The 24,025-nt window shown below is 39.3% G+C and overlaps 1 protein-coding gene across 1 annotated transcript; it reads right to left on the bottom strand.

Annotated features, from left to right (window-relative positions):
* Window positions 1-823: 823 nt before the first annotated feature.
* On the bottom strand, window positions 824-23,270 carry LOC117299019 (chordin-like protein 1). Its single transcript, XM_033782439.1, has 11 exons — window positions 22,887-23,270; window positions 20,368-20,476; window positions 15,143-15,346; window positions 14,600-14,745; window positions 13,893-13,992; window positions 13,172-13,348; window positions 5,361-5,458; window positions 4,799-4,901; window positions 4,132-4,353; window positions 3,333-3,440; window positions 824-2,523 (listed from the first exon to the last, which is right to left on the bottom strand). The coding sequence occupies exons 2-11, from the start codon at window positions 20,462-20,464 to the stop codon at window positions 2,333-2,335; spliced, it is 1,446 nt and encodes a 481-aa protein (XP_033638330.1). The 5' UTR covers window positions 20,465-20,476; window positions 22,887-23,270; the 3' UTR covers window positions 824-2,332.
* Window positions 23,271-24,025: the final 755 nt, after the last annotated feature.

Here is a 24,025-nt window from a genome sequence, read left to right as displayed (position 1 = left end):
AATCAGATGTTCACTGTTTTCCATTTTGTTACAAAATTGAATTACATGTAGCTGTTGCAGACTGCTTACAAACCAAAATGACCAATGCATTTCTTGTATTTATACCATGGCCATTGTATAAACATATAGTTAATTGCCGGATGTCTCGACCCCCTAGCAGAGTCTGTAATCTGGAGGGCCAATTGTGACACAAGGTTCGCTTCACTTTCGCTCTTCGGGTGAAGTTTGAACCAGGTTCAACATTTCTGGTCATCCTGGACAAAATTAAAAATGCAAGAAAGCATCAAGAAAATATGACTACATGTGCTTCATTTGATTTATATGTACATGAAATAAATGATACTCTACACAACAAGTTTGTTCAAACTTTGTACTCATTTTGTAACTCTCCCTAATAAGCACTTTTGTTTAGAACCTTTGATTTTGTCAGGGCCCAATTTAATAGAGCTGCTTTAAAGCACAACATGTAGCTAAGCACAAAGTAATGTGCTGCTAACTTTGACCCCCCTCCTTTGCATTATTAAAGGCAGTGGACACTATTGGTAATTACTCAAAATAATTATTGGCGTAAAACCTTACTTGGTGACGAGTAATGTGGAGAGGTTGATGGTATAAAACATTGTGAGAAACGGCTCCCTCTGAAGTGCCATAGTTTTTGAGAAAGAAGTAATTTTCCACGAATTTGATTTCGAGACCTCGGATTTAGAACTTGAGGTCTCGAAATCAACCATGTAAACGCACACAACTTCGTGTGACAAGGGTTTATTTTCTTTCATTATTACCTCGCAACTTTGATGACCGATTGAGCTCAAATTTTCACAGGTTAATTATTTTATGCATATGGTGAGATACACAAACTGTGAAGGCTAGTCTTTGACAATTACCAAAAGTGTCTGCTGCCTTTACAGGATTGGTAAAGGATAACAGAAAAAAACATTTGTCCCATCTACAGTACCCTGTTGGCCGAATAATGCCAGCTACTTGTAAACAATAAGTTTATATAAAATAACATGCATGTATTCGTTAAAAATGAATGATATTCATCTCATTTCTACATCTTATGAATATTCATAAAGGTATTATACATATAATATTATCATCATATATTATTAATTGAAACGTTAGTTTCATATTTTATTTTAAAACAAATAAACATTTTAATGTACAAGATGTTCGCAGTTGATAACTGCCAAATAAAGTTATTTTTTTCTTCGCAAATTCTGTTGCCCATACCGCAACCAGTTTTTTAAATATAATACTTAGGAAATGCACACATATCAATTTGCTAGAAAGTTTCACTATTTACAAAGTACGTTCGTTATTAGGAAGATTAGGGTTCTGTATGGTGCATGACTTTTTTGAAACGATAGGTGGCAGCAGACTTGACTAATGCACCCTTGTTCTTTTTTGTTTATCGGATCATGTAACTTTTGTTTACAAAAAGAGTGACTGACCTCGTACATTCCAGGGCTTTGCCTGGCAGGCAAGATACTACACTGGTTGCATGAAAACTTGTTAATTTTGTGTAATAACTTTACATTAATTCGACAGTTAGAAAAACAAGCTGGACAAGTTTTGAAATGTACACTCCTTACTTCCCTTCTATAAAGTTGGTAAAATGCATGATTTTTTTCTCCCACTGGATGGGCCGTGTACAACTTTTATCTGCAGGAAGTTCGGGCTATGTGGCGCTTCTGTAAACGTGTGACGTCACATGTTACATGTACTATAAGTCTGTCATCAAATATGCATCAAATTTGCATCCAATTACCTTTTCTAACGCAGCTACACCTCATATTATGCATTGTGTTGGGATATACCAAGAGAGAATACTGGTCTTTGACATTTTACCAAAGGTGTCCAGGGCCTTTAAGAATTAATTGTGAAAAACAGCTTGTCCAGGCCACAGTTCAGGAAGGGCGTTTGGGGATAAACTGTGTTTTTAATTTTCTATCATAGTGTTAGGTAATTTAAATGACTGGCCATGACAATAGGCAAAAGGCGGGCGGGTACAAGAACTACACAAAGAAGCTTCATTGTTTTACATTGTTAATGAATGTGAGTCTTAAGAACGCTAGGTGGCAGCAGACTCACCAGGTAAATTGCAATTGTAAATAAGAGTTCTGAATACGAGAGAGAATTAGCTGTTGCAAACAACTTACCAACCAAAATGCGCAACATTGTTAATGGCCTGACGTTTCGACCCTAGCAGAGTCTATCTCGAAGGCTAAAAACTTCAGAACATGCGCTCCGTATTACCTGGATCTACCTGGGTAAGTCTGCTGTCAACTGCGTCTTAAAAGTTTGTACCAGTTGAGTCAAGATGCCCAATTCACCCACTAGTTGGGACTACAAGTGTCCCCCTTTGCCTGGGTGTTGTGTCGGGTGCCTGGGTGCATTCAATTCCTCTTTCAATTGCCCTTGGTCTGAGCATTCGCGTTAGTCGAACGACCTGTCGTTGACAGTTTGAGATGCAGTTTTTCTCCAGTTTGCGCTCTTTTCTTTTGAGTTTCTGCAGGCGATCTGTGGACATTCAAAATGTAAAAAGAAGAAATTGTTGAAGGCAACACTGAAAATACTAAAGTTACATAAAAATACAAACAATCAACAATAGGCAAACATCAAAACGTACAAAAAACGCCCAAAATACAAAGTAGGCCATACCATACAGATGCATGATCAAATTAAATAAGCTGTACACATTTAAAATGAATGTGACATTTAATATGCGACCGATTCAGCTCTGGCCGAATGGAGGCAGCTTGAAAATTCCCAGCAGCATTCTGTTATCTGTGCAACTTTGTCAGCGACAGGACATAATGATAAAAATAAACAATTAACAACAATCAAGACGACAATAAGGCATGAATTAAAACAAAAACATTCTAAAGTAATTACTATAGGTTTTCTCGGTCAAATTCGGCAAATGAGCAGTCAATTTCATGGTCATGCGTTCAAATCAAAGCTGTTTTGCATCTCCAGTTGTTATACTGCGTTTCAAATTCAGAATTCGGCCATTCAATTTCGTTTTTGGTCGAGTCAAACTCTTTTAGCACTCTGTTCAATTTAGCGTAGCGTCATTCATTTTCGTGACACACACGCCTCAAGAAGCGTCTGCGAATTTGAATGCTGCTCTGATGAATTGTTAAATTGAATGATTATTTTGTTTATTCGAATGACGCAACATTACATTTGACTAATCCCAAAACGAAATCGAATGACTCTTTTGAGTAGCATTCGATTTTGCGCGAAAAAAAATAGCTTGGTGGTTAAATTGGCTGCTCTTTTTCCGAAATTGACCGAGAAAACCTATATTGTGTAATATTACTTACGGTGTGTTGAAGCGCCTGCAAGTTGGAACCAGCCCGTTCTATTGGTTTCCTGTTTGTTTTGGAAGTCCTCGTCTGTCATTGGCTCAATTTGAAAATCCGAAATCAGTCCTGCATAAATTAACATAAAAAAATGTGAACTTTTTCTGAAAACATCTTTAGTTCCATACCAAATATGAAAGTTCAACAAGATTTCGACTGTATTTCCTAATTAACAATAATTTAGAAACAAAATGCACATAGTATTCAAGTTGTGAACCCTTTTTATTTCTTGATGTTAGACGCGTCTCATTTTTTTTTTTTTTTTTTTCTTACAAAAAACGAAACTGCACTTATTTGTTAGTCTTTTTATTTTAGTTGCTTTATTAAAGTTTAAAGTTACAAGTTCATTTTTATTTTTGGGGGGTTAAAATCTTCCATTAATCACTTATTCATTTTACTTATTTATAAGAGTAATTGATTTTTACCATCTTTAAAAAAATGTGTTTATAGTTCATTTACAATCTCTGAATTAATTTAGTTTTTAGAATAGTTCACTACTTCACTCTCTCCCTTCCCACAAATGACTAAATCCCACAAATGACTAATATCACTAATTCATTTTGTTTATAAAAATAAGTTCATGTACCATCTCTGAATTCCCACAAATGATACTCAAATCTGTTAATTAATCACTTATTAATTTAGTTAATGAGAATAATTCATTATTTACCATCTCTGATTTCCCACAAATGAGGCTCAAATCTGTTTATCAATCACTAATTAATTAATTAATTAATTAATATACCAGTTCATTATTTACCATCTCTGAATTCCCACAAATGATGTTCAAAGACCCCAGCGTCCAGGTCTTCAACTACGAATCGAAACGTCTGCAAGGTGTCCGGCGACTCCACCAAGTACGGCACGAACTCATGCAGGAGTATTTTCTCCGTCTTACGGAGGCAGAGGGCAGCCTCATCGATACCCTCGATGTCCTCGGACGGCCCGTCGTCGGAAGACCCCGTCGATTGTGTCGGTATATCTGCCAATAGATTATTTTTTGTTATGGAGAATGGACGAGAAAGTGTAGATTCGTGTATAATGCTGGAACGTTCTATCCATGAATCTACACTTTAGAGTCTATTTTCCGACCTAAACTATTTTCCAAAAACTTTGTATTTTTGCAAACGACGTTTGGTCACATTTTAATTTTTCTAAATGTATAAGCATATTTGATTGGGCTTTCAACATAGACAAGCACCATGTTTCGATCAGTGTAAAAGTTCTGTTTTTACCAGAGCAAATCAATAAACTGGCAAAAATGTTTTTTGAAAATGAAAACAATAACATGATTTATAGCTGTGTTTTCATATGTCACTATGCCGCGACGGGGGGGGGGGGGGGGGGAAATCCATGAACAGTTAAAACTACTACCCATCCGTATACTCACATCGAGTTTTTAAAATTAACCGTGAAATGTTCCTCACCTGGGCATACTTTACAGCAGGATCCCCTGTGCTGTATGGGATTCGCACATGGCAAGCTGTTCTCACTTGGGCATCTCATCCTACCACATACAGCCTCTCCTCTCTGTTAAGAAAAAAGAAGACATTCAGGGTTGGAGTCAGACATTATTCTTATTTATCCTACGTATTTAAAACAAATATGAAAATTAATAATAAAAAAACTCCTAACAGCTCCCCAACATGATAATAAATTACTTAAGTAAATAATTAAATAAATAAAAACACCCACAGTTTGTAGTTTTACCGTTTTGTATAAACTTTATGACGATTGGATTTGAAAAAGGCAAGCAAATAAAGACCCTCTTCGAAACCACGGCTTCGGCTTCAGATTCGGCTTCAGGCTCCGTCCTCTTGTCTGAAGCCCTGAGCACGTATACGCAAAAAACGTGCAATATTGTCAAAACAACCGCAGGGCCAAGCTAACCGGAGCGGAATTTGGAGCAGAAGCCGTGGTTTCGAAAAAGACCACTATATAGAAGGCAGGGCAACAATCTTGTACCCTGTCTCATCTATCCTATCTTACCTTGCAAGTGCACAGGATGCATTCCATTCTGCCGAAAGGTACCAGTACCGGATGCCAGCTCTGGTCTTCGAAGTATGTTTTGCCGTTGGACTCGCAAACTGTTGGTCAACAAAAATAGATCAATAGATTATAATTATTATAAAGCAACACAAATGATCACGCAGAAAACATCAATCAGCTTCCTTATAAATAATATTATTATAGACCGGCTATTCAAAGACAAATTTTCGTATAATAAAGCAGGGTACCAACTAACAACTTTCAACGAATCGGGAGGAAGGAATGAGATAATCTTCCCAATGCATGATTCTAAATCCCCTCTCGGTTACCAACGTACCACCAACTCGCAAATTTGACAAACGTGCTCCCCCCCCCTTAAAAAAAGGTGCCGCATAGGCCTAGGTCGTTAACCCTATACACTCTGCAAGGATGAACACTACAGTCCCACCACACACTCTGAACATAAATTCTTCGCCAATATTTGCATTACAATAAATAAGGCAGTATTTCTTCTAGACCGCACCACTTGACCCCCGACCCCACTCATACAACCCTCTTAAACAACTCTTTTGTTTATGCATTCACGATCCCAGGACGAGCGTACAATGGATTCTTGTCATTGTGTAACATAACTATTTCAAGAATTTCATTTCGGCGCCTAATATTATGTTATAAATGGACCATTATGCGTTCCGCCTTGAGTCATATTTTTCTAGAAATTCGAGGAATGTTGTTTGAGTTTTGATTATGAACTGTCATGGATCCGGCATCGTGGTTCCTTAGAATATGATGGACTCTTATTACATCTGATCTTGAACTCTTTGTGACACCACAACGCACAGAATTGTTTTTTGTTTATTGATTTTTCAGAACCGAATGCAGTTAAAGTTTTCATGGAAAAATTGTGCTACCACCAGTGTGTCCGACCTAGTTCCTCGTTTCTTGATGTTTGAGTTTGGAACCAGGCTATCTGCTTCTTCGCACCCCCATACACTCTTGCTTTGCTAAGAATCATGTGTCGAACAATGAGCCATTTCAAAAGCATCTTTCCATACTGCATAATTATTGCAGAGTCTTTCTCAGATTCAAATATTTTAGTGAGAATTGACTTCTTTCTCAAAACTACGTTACTTCGAAAGGGAGTCGTTTCGCACAATGTTTTCTACAATCAACAGCTCTCCGTTGATCGTTTACCAAATAAGTTGTTGTTATAAAGGGTTGTGATACCTTTTTTGTAAAATCATGTTTTTTGACCAAGGTATGAATGCCTACTCACTGTGAATGAAGGTGTATGCAAACCCTTTTAATATATTATTTTGAGTAATTACCAAAGTGTCCAGCGCCTTTAAACTTAGAAAAGAAGACTTTGCACAGGTACAATTAAGGTGTATTTTAAAACGTGGGTGGGACCTCACCTTAATTATTAATTAGGACATTATTTTAATTAGGAAATGGCATAAGCCGATACCAATTAATAATGGCAGTTGCTAAGACTTAAAAGTGATGTTCATATAAATCTTGTGGGCTCTCTCGGATATCGTAGTTTTTCTCAAGATGGAAAACTAAGTTTGGTTTTGGCTATTGACTTCATGACAAAATCTTAACAACCTTTTTTGAACTTTGCATTTTCGTGTTCACGCAAATACATTGCGACCAAACCGAGAGCCGAGGTAATGGTAGTCCGGCGCCGTGCATGTGTCTTGGGCTATCAAAGATACCTGGCATAAAATGGGCGTGGTGTTTAAAGAACACCTTGTTAATCCTGTCTCTACGATCCCTGGATAGTATGATTTTGCCCTAATGCTGGCGAGGGACTGGTGATAGACTTGTTGACAAGTCGTTATAATTTATGTTACAAAAAGTAGCTAAGCACAAAATGATTATGCTTAGAAGAATAGGAAGGTTTATTACCGGCTATAATACCACGTCACAAGGAAGTATAAGTATGGGACTGTACCATGGACTGTGCCCTGCTTAATTTTTTTGCTTAGTATAACATTGTTAAGTATTATTCTCTGCTTAACTCAATGAAATTGGGCTGCATAAATGCTGTAAGCACAAATACTTGCTAAGCACAGACAAATTGTGATTAGAGAAACTGGTTTACCAGCCATAAATCAACAAAGTTTACATTGCGGCAACTGGTGCCACACAAAATATTCCTTATGAAAGAAGTTTGCTAAGCAGTATTTTCTGCTTAACAGTTTTATCAAATTGGGCCCAGGACAGTTAAAGAGCGATACCACAGGGAGGGGAAAACTCTTTTCACAATGCCGACTCGTAAACCCTGCCCCCACTCAGCCTGGCTCCAACGAGATCACCGGGAACACATGCTCGGCTCCGTGCAGACGGCACTGCCAGGGCCTCACATGGTCCGCGTTGACAACCAGGCTCAGCCTGGTATAGCACCGGGGGCTCCTGGCAGATCCTCACCGGGACCAAGTGTCGCCCTTCCACCCACTTTTGTTTTAGGAGTGGACCAAGCCCGCATGATAAAGCAAAAACAGTTTATGCAGATGTTCACTGCATATCAAATAATTATATAAGTATACAAACTTCTGTTTAACAGCTCGCTGTTTTACGAATGGACCAAAACCACATGATAAAGCAAAACCGTTTACACAGATGTTCACTGTACATAAAATAATTGCCTAACAAATAACAACAAAACTCGCACCTGCTTAACGTTTGGGCCGAATTCTGCGCTTACGATCACAATTCTACGCTTGCAGGGCTATAGCCCCGAATTTCTTTGCTAGATGTGTGTATCAAAGCGAAGAATACTAACGTAAATAGAGCTGCTAAGCACAAAAATTCGCTTAGCATGAAATGTCTTCCTTGACAAAAACATGATACCCAACAAAATTTCCATTTGATGCGTAAAAAATGATTGCCTGTACTGATATTCAACTGTTGTTTGCTTATCCTGAAAATCACGTGGAAGTTTTGTTAGAAATCCTGTTTTTTATGAAGGCCAAAATTCCATGCTTAGCAAATTGTTGTGCTTAGCAGCTCTATGAAACTGGGCCATGTATGTACTAGCCAACATTCCCTGCATGTATGTGAAATACGCTTTACGGAAAGTGCATAATTTCCTGCTTCCGTAAGCGTCGATTCTTTGCTTACGGTAAGCAGAGCCATGAAAGTGAGCCCAGCTAGATCTTTGGGCTGGGTCCAAATAAAAGTTACCTGGTCATTACCTGTCGTGACTCAGCCAATAATCGGTAAGGATCCAGCCGGATTAATTCTCGATGGTGGTTTTACAATAAACGCGGGAAGTGATTTGGACAATTAATTAGTGGCACCGTCTACTGACTGGTGTGACGTCACAGGATGAGTAATATTACGCGCGGGTCTCCCCATATTATTTTTGTTGTCTGCTGGAAACTAATAAAATTCCACAAAAACAATCTTCATATATAGAAACGAGCCTAAAGCGATTGACACTACTAATTGGTAATTATGGATGGAGTGTTGTTGATAGTATAAAACATTGTGATAAACGGCTCCCTCGGAAGGAAGTGACGTGGTTTTGAGAAAGGAGCAATTTTTCACAAAAATGTTTGAATTTGATTTCGAAACATCAGAATTTGATTTCGAGGTCTCGAAATTTCGTAGAGAACATGTCACGTTAAATGTAATTTTTGTACACGATTTTTTGGACCAATTTTCAAATCATCACAACTGGACAAAGTCATCATTTAGTAAGCCCTGTTATGTGTCATAGTAATTCCACAAATGTAAGGAATAAAATGAGGTATGTTGGAGTAGTATAGGACTTTTTTAATTGGGAGAAAATTGCAATCAAACTACCACGCATTTTGCGACCGTTGGAAACTTAGCGTTTAAGACATGTATCGAAGGTGGACTGTAATGGTGACAGTGATGAGACCGATGTTAAAAGCGGAGCCATTAACAGCTCAACAAGGTGGGCTAGTACGAGACATTACGCGTCATTAATGAAGCTTTCTTGATGATGACGTATTTAAAATGGCCACCGTAGTTATATTCGAGAACCGCTTCCATGCACTTCTAACCATGACATTGGCGTCAATTTAAATCTATCTTGTTAACAAACTTTTCAAACCAATAATCAAACAAGATCAAAATGAAATCTTCAATTTCCCATAGTTATCTGTGAGTAATTCCACCTGATTATCGCCTATAGCGACAGGGCATGACCGTGATCAACGGTGACACATAGCTAAGTGTGAATATAGCATACCATCAGTTAAACATTGGTTAACCACCCCGTAACCACCACGTCGTCCCCCCATAAAAACCAACACTCGAGGCTCGATATAATTCAAACTGGCCCTGAGCAGGAGGCGTTTGTCAAAACATCAGAGAAACGGATATTCTTTGTTGAGACGAGAAGTCGATTACACTTGTCATAACATCTTTAATGACTTTTATTTCTTTTGATGAAATGGAGTTTGGCACGTCGTGGACCGCAAGATGGTTTGGCATGTTTAGTATTTCTCCTTCGTCTGGTGTAATCACTGAATCTCAGTTTAACTTCAGGGGGTCGTCTAAAAGTTTGCAATGGGTTCACGGAAACCGGAAAGTACTTTTCAGTATTAAGCCTATTAGTTAGTGCATTCATGCTTACCCATTAAAGGCACTGGACACCTTTTGTAATTGACAAAGACCAGTCTTCTCATTTGGTGTATCCCAACATATGCATAAAATAACAAACCTGTGAAAACTTTGACTCATATGTTCATTGAAGATGTCTACTTTTTACGAAGCAATTATGGTTAGTTGTCTTTCTCAAGGACACATGCATCACGACCGGGACTCGAACCCATACTCTTCTGCTGACAGTACCGTAGCTTTGGGTCCGGTGAACTTAGACCGCTCGGCCATGACACACGCCACATAACACTTCAATTCGCCCAATCTCAGACTGTACTCTCATTTGGTATTTTCTGCTGGAGACCAAGGTCAAAACAAAAAGGGAAAACAAAAGGACTCCACAGGGAAATTCTAAAGATCGGGGTGCTCCACAAGGACTGTTATGTACAAAGTCTATTTTAAAGCCATTATACACTTTCGGTTAACAGTATTGTCGAAGTCCAACACTTCGTGTATCACAACTTATATTATAAAACAACAAACCTGCGAAAATTTAGGCTCAATCGGTCATCGGAGTCGGGAGAAAATAATGGGAAAACCCACTCTTGTTTCCGCGCGTTTCGCCGTGTCATGACATGTGTTTAAAATAAATCCGTAATTCTCGCTAACGAGAATTTATATTGTTTTACCGTTTTCTCAAGAAGTAAAGCATTTCATGGACTAATATTTCAAGAGAAGTCTTTCACCATTACCTTCTGTAAACCCTGTAAATTATGTGTAAATCTGTGAAAGGGTCCAATGGCTTTAAGGACAAGGACAATTGAAAGAACAAAAGATGTCTCCACAGGGATGCACATTTGAGAATGCGTGATCGGATCATAATAAAGTTAAACATTAACATATGCCCGAAGGGTGCACGCGAATTTCAGTCAGATGAACAAAACACACACATAACATTTCTAACATTCTAGCATTTTGTTTTGACGAATTCCAAAGTCATGCCACCACCGTAAACCACCCTCCACCCCAACCCCGTTCAAAGAAGTTTTCTTCTGGGAATTCTGTACACGTGTGGGGGAAATACCATAAGGATTGTTATTTTAATATGCGTCGAGGCAATTTCAGTGACTAATTTTTATGCTTGGAAATTTAAGGGGAAGGCTAAGGTGCTGTAGTTTATGAGACATTAGTAAAAAAAATTAAAAAAAAAAATTCTCAGTGAGCGAACATTATTTTAAGATTTACAAAGTGCTATGCAACTCTCCTGAAAACATTGCTGTGTGATTTTCACTTTTTTGTCTCAAAAACTTGACGACTTATAATATATAGCTGAAACTTCCACAGGCAAATTAACTATAAATTATAACAAAACATAGATACATTAATCCACAGAGAGTAGGGATTCATGTCATAGCTAAAAAGTTGATCTACAAAGGGTAAAAAAACTTTAACATTACAGCCAGCCGTTTTTAAATTGTTTTACCAATTATGGTTTAAAAACAAAACACTATTGGTAATTACGCAAAATAATTATCAGCTTAAAACCTTACTTGGTAACGAGTAATGGGGAGAGGTTGATAGTATAAAACATTGTGAGAAACGGCTCCCTCTGAAGTATAACGTAGTTTTCGAGAAAGAAGTAATTTTCGACAAATTTGATTTCGAGACCTCAAGTTTAGAATTTGAGGTCTCGAAATCAAGCATCTAAATGCACACAACTTCGTGTGACAAGGGTGTTTTTTCTTTCATTAATATCTCGCAACTTCGACGACCGATTGAGCTCAAATTTTCACAGGTTTTGTTATTTTATGCATAATGTTGAGATACACCAACTGTGAAGGCTAGTCTTAGACAATTACCAATAGTTTCCACTGCCTTAATAACACAGTTCTTTAAAAAGAATCTGTATAAAACTCGAGATCTGATTTCCGTATAAACACTAAATCATTCCGAATGACACATTGTTTGTTCTCGGTTTACTTAGAGGGGGTTTGAGGTTTAATCCCCGGGGCCCACTCCTTTGGTGTTGATGTTGTTTTTTGAGGGGCATAAAATCGACACTGAAAAATCAAGAATTTTTCCCTGAGGTTTTTATTCCCGTCACTTCTATTTAGTGTCAGTTGCGGCTGAGGCGCGCCGGGTGATAGGCGCATCCGTCCCCCCATGAAACCTCAAAATTCTCGCTCTGGGACAGGCTGTCAAAATGCGTTAGTCAGGTAACTCGTGCCGTACCCTTAAGTAGGGTATGACGCTAATCATACGATGCTTAGGTCCAAATGGAATGCTACTTCCTGCAAGTTGAAATATTATTTGTCGTTTGTCGTTGAAATGTTCTGATATTGTGTTCAAGTTGGTAAAATCTAGCCTAGGCACAGTTTCATAGAATGCTGTTCCTTTGAGGTGAAATATTATTTTTCTTTTGCATTTTTGTTTTTCTGTTAGTGTACAAGTGGATGAAATCTGGACCTAATTTCATAGAGCTGCTTTAAGCACAATACCAGGTTTAAGCACCTTATATTCACGCTTACCATAACAGGATTACCAGCCAAAATATTATGTCACATAATATACAATTTGTGACAGGCGTCTTGCTCATTTCTGCTTAGTAAGCTATGATGACTTCATGATGATTAGAAATCCAAAATGAGGAACCCCCCCCCCCAAAGAGCAAATAAATATTTATGATTCGCTGCTTGCTTCTGATTTCCCAAGACCGCCTCCTGGGGCAATAAAACGGCTCCCTCTGACTTTCTGGAAAATATTTGGTCAGTCGGGAGTTTATTGTGTATAGACAGCTTGACCGACAATGCTCGTAAAGGTGACTCAGAAAAGAAAAAGAAAAAGGGGGAGATGAAACAACTTTGGATCAACACTCTTGTTTTCCTTCTATTGTGTTTATTAAGCGGCACTGGACATTATTGGTACTACTCAAAAAAATTGTTGCCAAAAAACCTACTTGGTAACGAGTAACGGATATCTGTTGATAGTATAAAACATCGTGCGAAGCGGCTCCCTCTGAAGTAATGTGGTATTAGAGAAAGAGGTAATTTCTCACTTAAATGAGCAAGTACACAAAGTTATGCAACAATTTAGGGTGTTTTTTGTCATGAATGTCATTGTCTTGCAACTTCGATGACCAATCGAGTCCAAACTTTCACAGACTTTTTGTTTTATTACAATTACCATAGAAAATTGATGGTCGGCATGGGAAGAGAACAATGCATTAAACTCACCATATCGGCTGGGATCGAGTTCGGATATTCTAACATCGTCCTCTTCAGCTGGGTGCACTATGGCAGTGTTCTCTGGGAACGATCCTTCAGTCGACGGTTCGTCAGGTAATATTTCGACTGAGCCGTGGAGATTGTTTCCTCCAGTAAGGTCTTCATCTTCGTAGTCTTCCTCCGTAGCTTTGGCAACAAATAAAGAAAGTAAAGTAAATGTACATTGATGGTGTTTCATGGCTAATAATGAAAGAAAAAACACCCTTGTTGCATTACTTCGTATGCTTCAGATGCATACTAAGAGCACCGAATTCAAACTCTAATGTTTCTGATCAGCAGAGTGTGGGTTCGAGTCCCAGTCATGACACATGCAAGACACTTATTCATGAGGCTGTTTCCTTCGGATGGTACGTAAAGCCGTTGGTCCCGTGTGTTGTGTAACGCACGTAAAGTAACCCAGTGCACTTATCGAAACAGAGAAGGGGTTCGCCCCAGTATTCCTGGTTTGATTGGCAGCATATTGCACCACAGCAGCTTGTAAAACACTACATGGTGCTATGTTAAAGGAGAAGGTCTCATAATTCAAACGTCCCAATACCCTTCAGGAAAATGCTGTATGTTAAAGCGTGAGCGTCACTGAGTGACGGATATGCGCTATATATAAGAAGCTACTAGTAGTATTAATGGTATCGTAAAACAAGATGGCCGCTGCGATCAGAAGTTCACCTACCTGTGGATTCGCAAACGGGACAGCATGAATCGGGCAGCACTACTGAGTTTGCACACGGTAAGGCAGGACACGTCCTCAACGCACAGTACACTCGCCCACTCTGGAGTTAAAAAAAAAAAAAAAAAAAAAAAAAAATAATAATATATATATATATATATATAATCAAGACCGTTACTAACACGATTGCTATATAAACCTAAAAACAAGGTCATTTTTAACAGCAATGTTACAAGACAAATTAAAGCAGTTAAAGTTTCAGCTCGTAATAATGGGTTTGATACCTCTTTTCGATCAAGTTTTGGGCCATGAAAATAATTCCAAATCAGTGAATGAAAATGTATGTATCTTGTAAAAGTTTCAGCTTCGTAAGTCGTCAAGTTTTTTAGAAAAAAATAAAAATCACAGAGAAATGTTTCTAAGAGAGTCGCGTAACGTTGTACATGGTAATATATTTTGTGTCTAATAAGACAATTGTTTTCATGACTTGCTTTACTCATTTCTCAAACACTACATCACCTCAGCACAGACAGCAGGTAATAGTTAAGGAAAGCTTTATTTCATCATAACCTTTAAGCCGTTATGTTTAATGGAAATCTGTGGACGGTACAACAAGTATCAAAACCCTTTATAAAGTGTTTTAATTTCTCAAGAACAGAAGAAGAATAATAAGAAGAAAAAACAATGGCAGGATTGCTATAAACCATTACCGAGCAACTGCACTGAACACATTGGTCCTCTCGCCTTGATCGGAAAATATCCGTCGCTGAAAACATAGCACCGTGGTGATACTCCAGGCCTTTATACTGACATTGCTGTGGTGACGTCATCGGTTGTTCTGTTGTTGTTTCATACCCTGCGTAAAGCAACATTGAAAAAGTGGTAAGCATTTTAACAAGCCACGGGAAAGATAACGTATCCTGCCATCACATTGTCACTCATTTTTACCAAAAGAAAAGGAATATGATCTCAGTTTTGAGTAAATAATGAAAAAGTGTTGGCAGCATGCGGACATTTTTCTCTCTGAAAAGTTTTCGTATCCTGACCTACTTTTCATTTGGTATGCAATAAAATAGTATCTAATTAATCAAAATGAAATATTATTCCCTTTTTGTAAAAAAGGATGGCAGGATAATACGGAAATTTTACCACTACCTCTTCCAGTTTGCTTTTTATTTTACCGGATAAACATGACTGTAACCGAAATTTGACCTATTTCAAATCTCTCTTTCAGTTAGTTTTGTTCACCTTACCTGATGCACACGTCGGGCAGCACTGTCCAGGTATCCTCCTGGGATACGTACAGGTAAGATGGGGGCACGTCCTACCGTCGCACCGTACCTGCCCAGCAGCGTGGCACGAGCACAGTATGCAGTAGTCTATCCCGTTGGGTCGGAGGTATGGGTGCCAGCTATCGCCAACAGCGTACTGTGCGTTGCCGAAGTTACACACATCATCTGTGGACACCGGGTGTATAGGAAGAGAAAATAGTTCAAATTCATGTCATTATTTATCGCTATAGAAGATGTAGAGCAGGGACAATGGACAACGAAATTCCAGGACATGCAATAACGACTATGCGCTGCAAAGGTTTGTGGACATGGTTCAGAACGAAGAAAAAATACTTGTAATTGAAATTGTCGCTTGAAAGATCTTGGGGGAGCGGAAGGACAATGGACAAAGAAACTCCAGATCATTCATTCAACAGCGTATACTGTGCGCTGTTAAGGTTTACGCATCAAAAGAACATGGAGTAAGAATCATTCCTCAATGAGGAGAAGAAGAGGAAGAAGAACAAACACTTCAAATTCATGTCATTGTCTTCGCTTGAAGATCTTGGGCAGGACAATGGAACAAAACAATTCCTCGGAATATCTCTATTGATCACTGTGACGTAGCACACTCAAGATGAATGGTACCCAGGCCCATTTCATAGAGCTGCAGATAAGCAGAAAATTATAACGACTTTCTGCTTAGCAGAAATGGGCTGGATACTGATCACAAATTGCACGTAGCATTATCCCGGTAACCATGTTGATGTGCTTAGCTACTGTTGTGCTTATATCAGCTCTATGAAGTCGATTTTAGGGCTCGTAGTGTGTGTATCAATTGGTACATTAAACGGCCGTCGGCATTGAACGGCGCATAATGGTGGGGGCGTGGTCGTGATGATAGGCTGGGTGAAGGTGGGTTGGGTTGCGGCATTTATGGGGAGGGGTTGTGTTTACGTTAGGGCTCTGGGATTTGACGGTACTTTAAAGTTTCGGAAGGAAACTTTCTTCATACTGACAGTCAAATAGTCCAATCGTACAGTTGTTATTTCAAACACACTGCACGGCTCAATTTTATTTTTTATTTTTTTTACTTATATTGAAATTGTACGTTTCAATTAGTCAAATAAACAGCCATAAAAAGTTCGTTAACTGAAAATTATAGAGCGCCGCTTGGTCGTAAAATTGATCCATTAGTTTAGCTGGAGTTAAATGAACCCTTTGCTGAAGGTCATTTTCCAAAAATTACATAGTTTGCCTTTGTCCGTTTATAGTATCAACATTAAGGGGACTGAATACAAATGTGTTTGTACGGCCAAACCACAAACATTTTAGAAAACTTGTGTGTGCCATTCCATTTTTTCTTCCGAAATACTGTTGCTCAAATATAATAAAATAAATGAAGCCGTCAGAATTTCAAGTGGGATATTGCGGTATGCAACATAAAAAAGTAACAGGAAGTCGTCTGTATTTTTAGACTTCTCAAACATCACGGATGACTGCGCGGCTACGAACTCATCAACGGTATCTGCTATCTACTGCGGCGGTAGATTTGATATCTTCATTTTCTTCCATGCCGTTAAAAAGATCGTCAAAATCAAGACGACAGAACGCGGTCAGGAACACCCAAAACCACTCCACGTCACTCCCAATCTCAAGTTTAGCCGAAAAACCGCTCAAAAGGAGGATGAAATCACGATAGAAATGAAATCCGTCAGATTCCCGTCTTGTGGTCGACCGATATTTTGATATCCCCCTTCTTCCTTATTTTAATTAATCTTCAATAAGTGGGCCAGCCATCATTTTTACTGGCCCATCATATACCATAACAAACTATAGGAGCGGCACTTATAGACTTGGCGCCCGCACTGCCTCGGCTGGGTGGCGGGTTTCTCAAGTGGGATCTACCATCTTGAACGAGATTTTCATTATAGTGTTTTTTTCCGGAGACGTTGTTGGTGGTCAAGTTTATATAGTCTCGTCATTTAACTCCCGATTCAGTTTATTGACCTTTTCAATTTAAAGGGGAGGTATGCCCAGTTGGTTATTTTGGTGAGCCTGCAACCGATTTCACGAAACGCTAGGATTAGCCTCATTATGATCGATCCCATCTCGAGTTAGGAGAGTAACTTGTCCCATGCTTGTCCTAACTTTTTAGGATAGTTCAATGCGTTCTATAAATGTTTATGGATCCGGATACGGAACTTAACTCATCCCAAGTCCTAAGAATAATCCTAAGTTTGGAAGAGTTTGGCAAAATCGACGGCTGAGCTCCTATTAAAGATGAAATAGTACCAGACAATTTTGTGTATGTATCTTACCCTTTATAAACACTGTAAGTAAATAATGTTGGATGTACGACACATGGCTTCAGCGGACTTCACAACTTATTGATCAGATAAATTTACTGGTTTTAAATCATTTGTTTCTATCATACCCATCTTAGAAAATGATAGTATGTATTCAATGTTACTATGGGATTGAACCTCCCTTTACATCAGATTGTCTAGAGGGTAAAGTTGCATCTTCTTTCAGTCCGTAAAAAGAACTATTGATCCAAGTACACAACACTCGCGCTCTTCAAAACATGTTGTGGAACTGTTGTTTTATACTCCATCTTCGCCGAGAATGACTTCCTTTGTACGGCGGAGCAAAATGCTACACAAAATCACCAATTTGCTAGTCATTACTAAGATTCAGTGTGTACCCAAAGAAGTTATGTCAGTCAAAACGTTTCGCTGCGCAAAATTGCCTGACGGTTGTTCCCTGCTTTGACTTGCAAAAGGAAAGTTAAATTTATGATTTATTTTCGCCAGCTTGGCCGAAAAAACAGAAACATTTTCTCCATATGCAGTAATCAAAACTAAATTGCATGTGGCGACACAGAGTGCATGCCGAGTGTCAACTTTGTGATTATTTTCATAACCGGGCTGACTGTGTCATGCCCATGACACAACTCGACAGTTAAGGAGTATAGTGAGACGAATATTTACAAAGTCATTGTGCAGCCCCGCCGGTGCCCCGTTTAGCCCACATATCCCAGGGAAAGGGCACGAGTCACGGGCGCTAATTTGGCACTAGCCGTGACCCGGGGGTGAAGCGGGAGACCGAGGCTCAGTGACTTTCGTTCCGGGCGAGGGTAGACCTGCCGCCGCGCTCCACCAAATATTTTTTTCGGTTTTCTAAACAAGGTTTTATATCTTGTTTCAAGTACTTGCAACTGTCAACAAAGTCTAAGAGCAGGATCGACTTGGAAAGTACTCAAGATATTTAAAGGCACTGGACATTTTTTGCTAATTACTCGAAACAATTGTTAGGGAAAATTTACTTGGTAACGAGCAACGGAGAGTTGTTGGTAATGGTAATATAAAACATTGCGAGAAACGGCTCCCTATGAAGTAACGTGGTTTACAAGAAAGGGGTAATTTCTTACTTAAATCACAAATTGCAAAAATCTCTTGCAACTTTGATGAGCAATTGAGTAAAAATTTTCACATGTTTGTATATTATGCATAAGTTGGGATACACCAAGTGAGAAATGGTCTTTGGTAATAATTACCAAACGTGTGTCCAGTGGCTTTAGCTGTGAAAACTACGCACAGTTATTCAACCCTGGGTTGCTCAATATAATGTGATGATTGAATCGATTGGTTTCTATGTTAAAATATGTTTTTTAAGAAATTCATTATTTATTCATTTATTATATTATTTACATTGCAGTGTCAAACAGTTTTGATGTAACAAAACACAAGGGAAACTTGTAAATATTTTTGGGTTGAGCAAAGAAAAATATACACAACCGCCGTCAAACCATGATAGTTATTGTTGAAGTTAAGAAAGTTTAAAGACGGATATGTATAGTAGTTACGCCGACTTTAAACTGGGGTGACAAGCTTTGTGGTACATAGTCAAAATTCCAGAGCATCTCACCACTAACTTGTTTTTCCCAGGTCAATTGCTTGGAAAAAATAAAAATGATGGAAGACTTTCCGCTTAAACGATTCCCCGGCAGTGGTCTCCCCTCTTCCAAGGAAGACCCGCTCCACCCAGCATGAGACCCAGTCTCCAGCCAGTCCGGTTCCTTCCAACAGTACCCCTTTCTGCTCCGTCGTGTGTCATTACAACAAAAACACTGAGCAAGAGCGACAATTGGTCACCAGTTACCCCGCCACTAGACACCGAGCAGCCAACATGGTAAAAAGACCCCAACACGGACAACAATGTCCCCGGGTGAAAGCGCTCTCGAAACGGCCCGCCCCATCACCCCTGGTAGTCCATTGTTAAAGTTTTTTAAAGATGATGTTTTGACACAAGACTGGTGTTGTTTTGTGTCCGTTTTTTTTCTTTATTTGTCTGTAGCCAGAAGCCTTACACACGTGTGGAGACAACACTAAATTACCACTCTCTTGTTGTTCATTTTTATGTTTACATCGACTAGGATTTGTGTCTTGGAAGAATTGTTAACGTTGAACAGAGAGAGAGATTTTCTGTGATTCGTCACATAGCACACAGAGGGACGGGTTTCAATAGCGACTGTCACATCTCTGAGTGAGATGACAGGTTGATTGATGGGTCGTCAGACCCTGGGTGTGATAGACCATCCTCGCACATCCATCTCCCCTAACCCTATGGAGGAAGTGCCCTACCCCACCCCAACCAACCTGTTGCAATAGTAGTATAACACAGGATGGAACGTATAGTGGATTTCACAATCTGCCGTTACTTAAGGGTAATGAACTTTAGCGTAACCCGCAAGCCGGCAATATTTAAAGGCACTGGACACCTTTGGTATTTGTCAAAGACCAGTATTTTTATGTTGTGTATCCCAACATAATGCATAAATTAATAATAAATCGTGTGAAAATGTTGACTAAATTGGTCGTCGAAGTAAGGCTTCAGGCCTGAGATATTTGAGTGAGAAACCATTTTCTGAAAAAAACTACGTTTCTTCAGAGGGAGCCGTTTCTCACAATGTTTTATACTACCAACAGCTCTTCACTGCTCGTTACCAATTAAGTTGTTATGCTAAAAATTATTTTGAGTTATCCAATGCTTTTATACGGGGAAAGCCAATGCCAGCGGGAGCGCACTGTATACCCTCCAATAAAACTGAAAAGCCATGAGGTCGGGATGGAAAAAAGAGAAAATATTCACGTCAAAACAAAATGACTTCTTAACTGTGTTATTAAGAAAAAATAATGTCTTACCATTGCGTGGTCTTCTTAAGCCGGATGGTGTTGCGTATGTGACGGCTACCAGCGAAGATGTGATGAGCAGCGATATGAAGCTTGACATGATAAGCATGACACCAATAGTCTGAGAAAGAAAGACACCAGCGATACAAAATGAACATATGCAACGAGCTCTCATATAGTGCCTGATATTGTGGTAGAGTGTGCCCCCCCCCCCGATGTTCCCATACTTCCAAAACACACCAGTCTTCCTCTTGCACATGCTTATCTCTCCTAAAAATCCTTTAGAGAATTCCATGAGATTCCAAAACACAATGAAAACACAATATATAAGGGGTAGGGGGGTGTACCCATCCAACACACATTGAGCACAAAATTACAAAGTTGAAAGAAATTGATATTTAAATATTAAAGTTTGTAAAATATAAACAGTGACAAAGTACAGAACGACAATATTTTGTGGGCGTGTCACCCTAACTGACTTGTATAACGGTTTATTAATTGCTTATTTCAAGTTTCAATGTGACTAAGGTAGAAATCGGCAGGCCGCAAACTGAAGGGGGTTGTTCACATGCAACGAACCGGCACTTTAAAGGTGAAGATATTTTTACGTACAAGCGCGTATAGAGAGTAAACTAACGAACCGCAAATGGTAGAAGGCTTTTAAAAAAAAACAAAAAAAAAAAACATTGATTTTGCATTCTTTCCTGAAAGAGAACTCAATTTAAGATTGTGCAAAAAATAGTTAATGTCTGCTAGGGTCGAAACGTTAGGCAATTAACTATTTTGCATTTATATTAAATCATCGGGTCCATTTGTTGGTAAGTTGTTTGCAACAGCTAATTTTATATTCTCAATTTAACATTGTGGTATTCTGTTCAGGTTTGGTAAAGTTTAACGCACTCATGTGGACAGCGTACGGTTAAAAGTCTACCCGTCATTTATTTTTCACCCTGCACTTGTTCGTTCCCCAGCCGCAAAAAAAAAACCATCCCCTATAAAAAAATGTATGCTGTAAACACATTACGGACCATCGTGATTCATGCCATCAGACCGTCACAATTATGACAAGCGAGCGGCTTGCGTTTTGACAGGCATGCATTGGGGTTGGCGGCGTACACAATTATTTACGTGCATGGCTAGATTGACTCGTAAACACGGAACAGTCGTTGAGGGTAGCTCGCGTGGAATGGTAGCTCGAGCGCGCGTTAGTTGTGTGACAGAAAGGGGGGAGTTTGGTCTAAGCGATACTATACGTGTTGTATGTTTTGACAGTTACGGGTGGCGGGGTTTGGGTGCTCAAGGCGGCTAGAACCGGAGGCTCTCCGCCGAGACTCCGTGTCCCTCCGGTGGTGGTAGATAGACGACTTCCATATACAACTTTGACAGTTAGGGTATATCACTTGGGGGTGAACGCAACTTTGGAGTCGATTTTTTTTGTTGGCGTTGGTATGTCAGCTGTTTGATCATCTATAAGGCATGAAATGCCCACTGAGAGTGCTACTGTTTTGTTTAGTAAATGGTTTGTAGGAGGAGTGAGTGCACTGGGGCTGGCGATAGGGTTGGCAAAGTTCTTCTATATTCCCCATAAAATCCATCGTGAAATTAAGCAAGCTTGTGATTTCGGGGGGGGGGGGGGTGGGGGTTGGAATAATCAACGCGAATGAAAACTTGAGTCAAAGAATGAGTCGACAAAACTTTATCGACGCATTGACATTTTCATTTTAAGATTAACTTTTTTTGTTTTATCTACATCTACAAGAGTGACCGAAGAGGGTGGGGGGGGGGGGGGGGGGGGGGTCGATGAAGCCCTGCCTTTTCACCGAATGCACCACTTATTTAGTCCTTAGAGAAACACCAGTAACGTTTTTAAGAGAATAAATTCACTTAATTATTAACACAAAATGGAGACCGGAGTCGGTCAAAGTACGAAGTCTTAAGAAACAAAATGAATGTCGGTAGGAGGAATGATATTGAGAGGAACAAGAAGAAGAAGAAGAAAAAAATAAATAAATAAATAACCAATCAAATAAACAAAGACCCCCCAAAACAAGCAAACAAACAGATCACATATTAATTTGGGTAAAATTAATAATATTAAAACAAAAAGTATCAACGAAGACCCTGATAAGAAAACTAAAACTAAAAAAGAAGCATATTGAGAGAATTTCGGGTGCTAGATTTGAAGAAGTGACGATTGAGGACTGCAAAAGAGCAACCCTGATAAACTATTTATGCGAATTAAGAGTTAATAAAACAAAGACTCAAACAGCGATAGGGACTTTCCACACCCTTGAATCCCAATATAAATTCTCAACAGTGCCCGTGAAGACATAAAAAAACTGCATGAAACGTCGGGAACTTTCAAAGACGAATACGCTATCAGAACATACTTTGAAAGATTCCGCTTTGGTAATTAAACTCGCAGTGAATGAACAATAAAATTTTTATGTGAAAAAATAATATTCTAGCATTTATAATTGAACAATGAAAATGGTTAAAAGATGATAGATTACAATAGGCATTGAACTCACCTTTGAAAAGTATTTGAACTGGTGACAAAGTTTTGTCCGTCTCTGAAATTCCAGGTTTCACACAAAATCGTCAATCAGTTCTCTATGTGTTGATGGCAACGCTGGTGTTAAATCCACAGTCAGGTTTTACAAACGCCAGTTGAGAAAAAAATAAATGTCGACGAACTGCGATCTGATTTCCAAATGACATCCCTTCAGAAAGTAGTAGTGGAGGCAGACGACACTTCAAGAGTTTACATAAGCATTGTGGGTAAATGTTGAATTTATAAACCCAGTCTGGATTCCTGACGAATTCCTCGGAGGGAGCAGTGGCGTCAGTGGCTGGGAGCCAGTCTTCATAGGGGGTAATATCCCCCCCAACACACCATAATAGCTGGCAGTTCACCAAGTTCCTATTTTGTGTGTGCATCACTCACAGTCATGCAATAACGGTGATTGCAACGTTAGTATTATCACTTACAAAACCACGTGTGCTCCTGCCACTATAAAAAAAAGACTCGCACCTGGTAGACTGGTTCGATGTTTAAAGGTGCATGGTTTTATGAAACAGACACTTTGCGCGCAACGTCACAAGTTACCGAATTGTAGTCAATTAGCCCATATGCGAATATTGCAATTAACTGATTTAGATGCAGTGCACTTTTACAATAAGGACCAACGTTCGCAAATGGGACCGGTCGCATGTATATTTTAGCCTACCATCCGTAACAACACGAGTATACGTGAATTTCTTTAGACCAATTAGGAATCCATACATGGACGTCCTGCAACAGTCTGACGTCACGCACGTAAAATCTGGCCACATCCCTTTTAAAGGGGGTCGGCCTTGGGAAAAAACAGCAGTAGCATTTTTTGAGGATGGCATTTTTGATGTGTTCTTGTAGAGTCCCTGGTTTAAGGCAGGTTCCACGCAGTCGCAACACGCTTTGTGATAAGTACCTCTTTAACGGGTTGAGATTTACCAGTTTGGGGACGAGCAGCGCCGGGCTGCCCCGAAGTAGAGGCGTCCCCAACCCACGGCTGTGGACCCATTGTCTGGCAAACGCCTTCACATAAGGTGTGTTTAATGACGGGTTATAATGACATTAATGCGGCAGTCTTAAGGCTGTCTTAAGGGGCTAATGACTCTGTTTTGTAGG

The sequence above is a fragment of the Asterias rubens genome, chromosome 13 (genome assembly GCF_902459465.1).
Source record: "Asterias rubens chromosome 13, eAstRub1.3, whole genome shotgun sequence".
NCBI classification, from domain to species: domain Eukaryota; kingdom Metazoa; phylum Echinodermata; class Asteroidea; order Forcipulatida; family Asteriidae; genus Asterias; species Asterias rubens.
This window is presented reverse-complemented; position numbering and strand designations above follow the sequence as displayed.

What these genes read in the sequence shown, in the direction of transcription:
- LOC117299019 (XM_033782439.1), bottom strand. Translation starts at nt 20,464, where the DNA reads ATGCTTATCATGTCAAGCTTCATATCGCTGCTCATCACATCTTCGCTG. An exon ending in CTTAAGAAGACCACGCAATG is followed by an intron (nt 15,347 to 20,367) that starts GTAAGACATTAT and finishes CGGTGTCCACAG; the next exon opens with ATGATGTGTGTAACTTCGGC. An exon ending in TGCAGGCGCTTCAACACACC is followed by an intron (nt 2,524 to 3,332) that starts GTAAGTAATATT and finishes GAATGTCCACAG; the next exon opens with ATCGCCTGCAGAAACTCAAA.